The sequence below is a fragment of the Myotis brandtii genome, unplaced genomic scaffold (assembly GCF_000412655.1).
Source record: "Myotis brandtii unplaced genomic scaffold, ASM41265v1 scaffold727, whole genome shotgun sequence".
NCBI lineage: Eukaryota > Metazoa > Chordata > Mammalia > Chiroptera > Vespertilionidae > Myotis > Myotis brandtii.
The window spans coordinates 491,938-500,409 of record NW_005370872.1 but is presented as its reverse complement, the minus strand read 5'-3'; the positions used below and the strand labels follow the sequence as shown (position 1 = coordinate 500,409).

General features: G+C 40.2%; 2 protein-coding genes across 5 annotated transcripts in view; one reads left to right on the top strand and one right to left on the bottom strand.

The window, feature by feature from the left end:
• TRIP12 (thyroid hormone receptor interactor 12) overlaps positions 1 to 1,242 on the bottom strand; it is a 135,370-nt gene extending 134,128 nt beyond the window's left edge. The window contains exon 1 of one of the 3 annotated variants that reach the window (XM_014530161.1): positions 1,086 to 1,242. The gene's annotated coding sequence lies outside the window, so the exon portion shown is untranslated. Of the gene's footprint in view, positions 1 to 93; positions 161 to 812; positions 900 to 1,085 lie in introns of those variants that run through there. The other 2 variants (XM_014530159.1, XM_014530160.1) reach the window with 2 other exon arrangements.
• The window catches only part of FBXO36 (F-box protein 36), a 55,785-nt gene continuing 47,548 nt past the window's right edge, over positions 236 to 8,472 (top strand). For both annotated transcript variants that reach the window (XM_005882541.2, XM_014530174.1), the window contains exon 1: positions 236 to 537. In XM_005882541.2, coding sequence (XP_005882603.1) covers positions 442 to 537 — 96 coding nt within the window. In that variant the 5' untranslated portion in view covers positions 236 to 441. The remainder of the gene's footprint in view (positions 538 to 8,472) is intronic.

Genomic DNA, 8,472 nt, shown 5'->3' with positions numbered 1-8,472 from the left:
GGGAACTACTTTGCCCTCCGCCTGCGCTGACGGGCTGGTCCGCGGGCCCGGCCCCGCTCCCTACTCGCGGCCCATCACATCGCCCCTCCCTACCCTAACGCCTGGATCAACTTCCCGGCGGCCTGCGACCTCCTCCCGATCCCTTCGAGGGACCAGGAAGGGAAATGTGAAGCTTCACTCGATATCCCTCCGCCGGGGTCACCCCCGCCCCTCCGTGGTAGCAGGAACTAATTCCCTTTCGGGTCACCGGAGGCCTGAGGTGGAAAGTTCACCGGTCAGAGTGCCTTGAGACCCTGGAAAAAGGGACCATCACCTCAAGTTAAAAACCCCCTGCCAGCTCAAAAAAAGAAGAGTTCGATTTAAAGTAGGGCTTTGGCCTCATGACCCCAACCAAGCCCCGCCTCTTCCTGGTTGTCTTAGCGACGACGGTGGCGTCCCAAGATGGCGTCGTGGCTGCCGGAGATTCTGTTCGAAATTGTAGGACAAGGCAAAGCGCCGAGCAAAGACCACTACCAGATGTTGATCACCCGCTCCCAGGCAAGTGCGAACCGCGGTTTACCCTCTCGACTAACTACCTGTCCGCCCCGGGGGAGCCCGGAACGCCAGCCGCGCTGGGCCGAGAGTGGCTGGGGCCCGCCGGAAGCGCCCGGTCCCGGCTCCCAGCCGGCAGATTTCCCTCGTCACCTCGGCCTCCTCAGTCGGCCCGGCGGCCCGCCGGTCCCTTCCCAATCCCCGCCCGGCTTGGCCCAGGCGAGCTTTCTCTGCCTCCGCACCACGCCGCGCTCTCCCTCCCTGCGACCGAGGGTTCCTACCCGTCGAGTTCTCTCCGCGCGAAGAGAAAAACAGGCGTCCCGGGCTTGCGTGCCGCCTCACCTCAGCGTGGGAAGGAGGGAAAGAAAGACTCATCCAAGTGTCCCAAGGAGGAGCCGGCAGGGGAGGGGGAAAAGGGCCGGTCTCTTTCCCTGGGTAGAACTTAATCCTGGGGGATTTTTTAATAATCTCCTTGTGGCCTTCACGTGTGCCACGGTCCTATCGTAACTTCCTTATTTCTAGTAGAAACTGACCCTCACGAGCGTCGCCCTTACCTTTTGGGAGCCTTACTCTTCCATGGAAAGTGCAGGGGGTGGTACCAAAATGTTTCGGCTGCTCTGCGCGTCAGCCCCACCCATCGTGACATCTGCTCCACAACAATAAGGCCGGGGCTGGTGTTCTCGCTGTGGTCCCGCGGCCGCCGGCCTGTTTTTGTGTTACCTGAGCTGCTGAGGGGGCTTTGGAAGGACTCACTGTGCCCAGGAAATGCAGGACTTGAACGGGGCCTCCACGCAACACGTTTCTGATTCCCGGCGGAGCTTACGCCTGTCACGGAGAGAGAGGTTCATGCACCTTGCACTAGACTAGAGGGTATTCCTATAAAATGGCATTTAGAACTTTGTATGTATTTGCTTTGGTGTAGATAATGAATATTTCATCAGGTGTTTTTTTTTCCCATGAGCCCTTAAATAAACTAGGCAGAGAATGGGTTTTTTTTTAATAGCTTCAAAAGCACCTTTTAAAACAGAAGTAATACATATTTTGATTTTTTAAATCTAAAATGTATAGATATTTCAGGCATAATATTAATATTCCCACGTGAGAGCCTGCCAATATTAAATTTTAAGTTAAACCTTTTTTTAGGGAATTTTACACATGGAATTGGAATTTCTTAATTTTTGAAATTTATTTTTTTTTTGTAGTTTTTAGGAATGACTCTTTTCCATTCGCTTTAAGATGTATGATCCTAACTATTCTTATCTTCCTGACATGAGGGATTGGGACCAGGAATATCTTCTTACCCTATTCCTACTTCATTTTTTATTTTAATCTACCTTAAGTAAGAATGTTCTAATTTTTATTTTATAGTCTTTCCCATAATATGTCTTCTTAAAAATTTTTTTGAGTAATTATTTTTCTCAATGGTCTGGTATTACAAGTGCACTATACTCTAACATTGTAAGCCTCAGCAAGTTGAATACTTGTCTACCGTTTTGTTTTAGGAAATGAACCGTAGGAGTGGTCCTGACGTTAGTTTTCCCCAAGAATGCGTCTGTTGTTGACATTCTTCAGACTTTGCTCTCTACTGTAACTTGGGCACTTTAACTACTCTGTTTTATGAAATCTTTCCCTCCCCAACCAAATATTCTTAAATTTTTTTCTTTCTCCTTTTTTTTTTTTTTACAGATCAAAAACTCTCCTTTATTTTAGGCCCTATTTCTGTGAGTTGCTTGTATATAAAATTCTTTCCAGGGATGATCCATTTTCTTTTTTAAGCAAATTGAATATATTCACTACAGTTCTACCAGTGAGAGTTAATCTCAAATCTGATTAATTTACTCTCTTTATAAAGTAAAATTTGTTGTAAAAAATAGTAAGCTAAAAAAGGTTTTTTCAGTCAACTGTCTTGAGAATATGCTATTTTCTAACCGCAAAGTAATTTTTCTCAATCTCGACACAGGAAACCAAACATCCACTAAGAGGTGGTCTGACATAAATAAGTACTAAAAGACTAGAATTAAAATGTGCTTTATAAGATGGACTATTTTCTGGAGTAAATTTCTAAAACTTATTCTTGTACATTTTTTATCTCACTTTCTGCCTTTATTCCCCCAAATGTTGTATTTTATCCAAAATATGCACTAGGTTTAGATGGATACTTCTTTCACTCAGATTCCCTTTTTTGTACATTTTTTACTGCTTTTATTTTTATTGGCTTTAAATCCAAATAATTGCACATATGACATGGATTTGAAGGCATACCACCATTGGCAAAGTGTAGAATATAAAATGTACACAAATATTTCCTTTGCCTTCTTGCTTACACAGTAACATTAAAAGCTTTTTTAAGGCTTACAAAAGCATTTCCAGTTAACGACTTGATGCCATGTTTTTGTTTGGGTTCTGTTTTGTTTTGTTTTTAACAAGGGACTTTATAGAATGCAGCTTGAGGTCAAGTCTGATCTTTATAATGATGATTGAAGGTTTAAAAAAATCAGTGCACTGCTTTCTAAATCAAAGATCCAATTCTTACTTTAGTTTTATGTATATATGTATATATATTTGGATTCTTTTTTTAAAAAACTAGTACTTCATAAAAGTTAAGGGCGGGAAGAATCTTGAATTTTATTTAGGCCAGGGATATTACACACTTAGCTTCTTAAAAAATTCTTAAGTTGTGTTCCTGGATGAAGAGTCTTTCCTTAATTTTTATCAGCAATTTGGCATTTACTATGGGGATGCAAAATATAAGAAGATTCCTGCCTTCCAAGAATTTATTATTCATTCAACAAATATGTATTGAACACCTTTTATAGGCTAGGTACTGTTCTAGATACTGAGAAACATCAGTGAACTAAACCAAGTACCTCCTCTCATGAAGGTTATAATACAGTGGGGATAATATAGTCAGTCATTTGATTTATATAAACACTTAAACAGTTTAACTTTTGTATCTTTTTTTGACGTCCAAAAGAAAATTGACAAGTTAATGAATAGCACAAACATTTTTAAATCTGTGAGTCCAGAGGAAGCAAAAATCATTTTAGAGTGGGTGGTCCAGGAGGTTCCTATTACAAGTATTTTTGCTCTTGAAAGTCTGTCTTCTTAAAATGGAAGTGTAGTCAGAGTTAGTGGCTTAGGTTTAATGTGACAAATACTGAAAACTGCTAGAAATAGTACCCATACCCTAAATAGATGAGAATTGTCAGACGTGGCCTCCTCCAGCTAGTAACCCAGGTGGTTGTCCCAAGAGCAACATCATGTTCTCTGCAGCAGCTAAAAGAAGGGAGAATTGAGTAGTAGATTAGTCTGATTTTATCTTTCTAAAGCCTACTCAAAACTTCAAAAACATACCTGAAGCTAATGTCATCTGAAAAAAAATCCAAAAGCTCACTCCCCAAAAATATTTTTGGCATGCTTTAGAATTGTAACACTGACAAACTGAGATTGAATGTGAGCCTGTGACAACAAACTCTTATCTCAGTGACTCCTGAAAAGGGAATTAAAGAAAACTAGACTTGGTGACTGTTGTTTGAGAGACTTTGCAACAAAGTCATTTGCTATTTCAAGCCACTGACCAATTTTAAAGATTTAAAATTTAAGAACAGTCTAATGAAAATGTTAATACCTGGACATGTTGTCCCAGCAAATCCATATCTAGGATTTTATATTCAAAAATGCTTTCACATGTGTACAAGGATATGTGAGCAAGAATGTTCACCAAAGTAAAATAATTGTAAAAACATCTTTTCTACAGAAAAATATGCAACCTTTTAAAGTGATGTGATGGATCTCTGATTATTCAGTAGAACAAGTAAAATTGTAATCAAGAAAAGCAAGTTGCTGGATTAAACATCGTATAATCCTGTTTAAAAAACAACTGCAGTTTTATTTTGTTTAAAATAAATGTTGGAGGGAAAAGCTGGAGTGATTCACTCTTAGGGATTGCTTTCACTTTCTTCATTGCATATTTCTGAAAGATCTGATTTTTTCTACAATGAGCATTTATGTTTATAATCAGAGAAAAGCAATAAAAAATTAAAATGGTTAACTCTTACTCAGACAAGTTGCCCTACTCTGTGCAACAGTTTCACCAGCACCACCTCCCACATTAAATGATGGGCAGCATTAATAATTTGTCACCAAAGGTCCTGCTGTGGTTTTTTTGTGGTTTTTTTTTTTTTGGTGGGGGGGTGTAAATCTAATTCTACGAATTTAGAGGGGGTGCAAACGAGTTCATGATTACTTGGGAAATTTTAAGGAGATGTTAGTGTCTAAAAACTTCTGACCTTTGATTTTTGCTTTTGTTTTCATTTTTAATGTAGGTAATAATTATTTTTGAGAAACGAAAGGATTGCCTTCTCTTGCCATGCTGGTTGTAAGATAATACTAATGAGCTACAAAAACATGTGGAGGGTAAAACAAGGCAAAGGTGATATAGTGAATAGATTTACTTGCCCTCCAATAAAGCTTAGAGAACAGAATGTCTCAAGTAAATTGAAATCATATTAAGAAGACACCAGATTGCAGATTTTGAGAGCTGCATGGGATGCAGTCAACTTGTTATTGTGATGGTGTTTCCCCAGGGAACCCAGGAACCCCTAAATTATGCTCTGTTGTAGGCCTGTCCCCCACATAAGGTCCTCAGAGTCAAATACATGGAGAAAATAAAGCTTCCTCTTTCCTTATCCCTAATGGAACCCTCCCTCTGATGGAACTGAATGATTCTGCAGACTTAAGCTACCTCAGACTTCAAAGCTACCTCGCCCATTCTGCCCAGTGGCCACCAGCCATAGCACTCCTGCTTCTTTTAAAGCCCAAAGTCATGTATTTTACCCTTCCACTTTTTATGGCTTGACTTACCCTCCTCTTTTTCAGCTGTCTTTCTCCCCCAACCCCTTGTTTTTCCCTCTATCGTTAAAAGATAGGCTTTTCCCTTCTTCACTGCATTTTAGAACTTTCAGCCCCACCCTGCTCAAGGAAGGTTTTGGTTTTCCCTGCTGCTCTTTCTGACAGCAGCACCTGCTGTAAACACCCTTCCCTGCCCTACAGGTTTGGCCAGGTGTTTATCCTTCTTCATTACTCTTCTATTCCTCATACCTGACACACTTCAGAAAAATAATTCCCAATCTGACACTCCAGGATGTGCCCCATGAGAGTTGTGAAAACGTTTTTAATCCACAATTTCAATTCCTTTTAATTTTTTCAAGTGGCATGTGGCACTTTTTGGAGGAGAAGGATAAAATAATACAAATAATGTGATTAAACTCTTAAAAGTAACAATATTCAGTACTTTACCATATTATCAACGAGTCATCGAGTGGCTCTTAAGTCCTCATTTCAAAATTACATGACGACTCCACATAGCTCTAGCATCATCTATTTCCAGGTAAATCATTCATTCAGCACCTATTCAATCTGGGCAGTTAATTTGTGTTCACCCTGCATTGACACAGATTTACCTCCTAATTATATGGGGCAGTAGAGCACTTAATTGGGAGTCACTGAGTCATGGATCCTTTTAGTCCTGCTAATCTGCAAGCTCTTGACCTGGGGCAAGGCACTTAATTTGTCTGGGCCCAGTTGCCTCATCAACATAATAAGGTTACTAGTCTAAGAGATCACTAAGGTTTATTCCATCTCTAAAATGCTATTTCACATGAAAGTAGTGTTTTACCTGGAGCCCTGGATTTTTTTTTTTTTTCAGGAAAATTGCATTTGTATCAAAGATTCTGTATTACTAGCTAGACGTATGGTCTGGTGTAAATCTTCATCTCTAAAATGAACAGTTCAACCCTTGGCCACTTCCCAGATTTGGTGAAAACCAAATGTATATAAAAAAGCACTCTAGCCCTGACCAGGTGGCTCAGTTGGTTGAGGTATCGTCCCTTATACCGAAAGGGTTGCAGGTTCGATCCCCAGTCTGGGCACATGCATGCTCGCGCTCCCTCCTCCCCCCTCCTTCTCTCTTTCATCAATAAACATACTTTTAAAATTTTTTTTAAAGCACTCTAAACCAGTGTTTCTCTAAGAGATGTTTCATGATCGAATAAGTTTAGAAAATCCAGGATTAAACACCATTCTATTTGCTTCTCCAGAATTTTTAAGAGCCTTTAAAATCCTATTGCGCAATATGAAATCTCCAAGAGGAGATAGTAGCATGGAGTTTTTCCTACAGGCATGTGACTATGGAACCCGTTTTTCTCTGAGCATCTCAGAAACTGAGATTCTGTGCAATGTTCTTTGCAAAATACCCAGTAGTGTGCCTGGTATATGGCAGCAAATACTGAAAAATGTTTAAGGATTTATATTGCATTGTCTTCTTCCAATGACAAATGAGTCAAACTTAACATTTCAATGAAAATATTTGTAGTAGCTGTTAGTCATCTCACAACTATGTTATTTTATTTATTTTTACAATCAGGTTATATTTCCACAAAAATACGTATTGATGTTTTGATTGGGATTATAATGAAATGTGTAGATCCATTTGTGGTCAAATAGCATCTTTATTATCAAGTTTCAAATCCACAAATATATACTTACTTTTAGAATTTTTTAGGTATTCTTTAATTTTGCCCAATGATTTCTCATAGAGTAGAAATCTTACATATATTTGTTAGATTTCTAGGTGTTTGACCTCTTTGTTCTATTTTAAATTAAATTCCTTTTTAAAGTTTTATTTTCTGTTTGTAACTAGTAACAAAAACAATTGATTTTTGTTTCTGGTAAATTTCCTTTTATCTAGAACTTTTATCAACATCTAGTGATCTTGCCAAAAGTCAGTTGCTAATTCTAATAATTTATAATTCTTTTAGATTTTTGGATATATTCATGTCACCTCTGAATAATGACACATATTTCTTCCTAATCCTCATGTCTTCTTTATCCTTGCCTTATTCCATTGGCTAAGATTTTCACTAAAATATTGAAAAGCAATGATGCAAGACATTCTTTTCTTATTCCTAGACTTATGAGGAAGGCTTTTCATATTTTGCCATAAAGTATAATATTTGCTGTATGTTTATAAAAATCACATTAACAACATTTCCTTTTATTTCAAGTTTTCTAAAAGTTTATTTTGGATGGATAGTGAATTTGATTTAAAAAAAACAAAAACAAAAAATGATCATCTATAACAATAAAAGCTTAATATGCTAATTAGACCGGACATCCTTTGGACGAAGCCAGTGGCCAGAGGGAAGCCCAGGTCCTGGGTCCTGGGTGCCTGCCAGTGGCCGGAGAGAAGTCTGGGTCCCGGGTGCCTGCTGGTGGCCAGAGGGAAGCCCGGGTCCCGGGTGCCAGAGAGAAGCTGGTGCCAGCAGCCAGGGAAAGGAAGGCCTACTCTTGCACGAATTTCGTGCATTGGGCCTCTAGTTTAGTTATATATTAAAATTTAAATTTGTAGTTTTTCTCTGAATAATTCTTCAGATCAAATATCTTGACTCCAGGACCACTACCATGCTCATCATACCTTAAATAATACCCACCACTTTCCCATTCTGTCACTGTACACTTGGGCCCTATCATCTGGGTCACTTCTTGTTAGCCTCCCTATATCCAAGTCCTTTCCCTCCTTTGAGTCTTATCTAAAACTAGAGGCCCGGTGCACAAAATTCATGCACGGGTGGGGTCCGTAGGCCTGACCAGCGATTAGGGCTTATGGGGGCCGTCTTGTCCAGTCCTGATTGGGGCCAGGCCAGCCGGGTCCTGCTGGATGCCAGCTGGAGCCTGCCGGCACCTGATGGCTGGGGCCTGCCGGATGGGAGAAGGGGTGGGAGAGGTTGGCTGGCCATGGGAGGTTGGCTGTGGGAGTGCACTGATCACCAGGGGGCAGCTCCTGCATTAAACGTATGGTCCCTGGTGGTCAGTGCACATCATAATGAATGGTCAACCGGTTGTTTCGATCATTCCAGTCGTTTGGTCCTAATGGTCACTTAG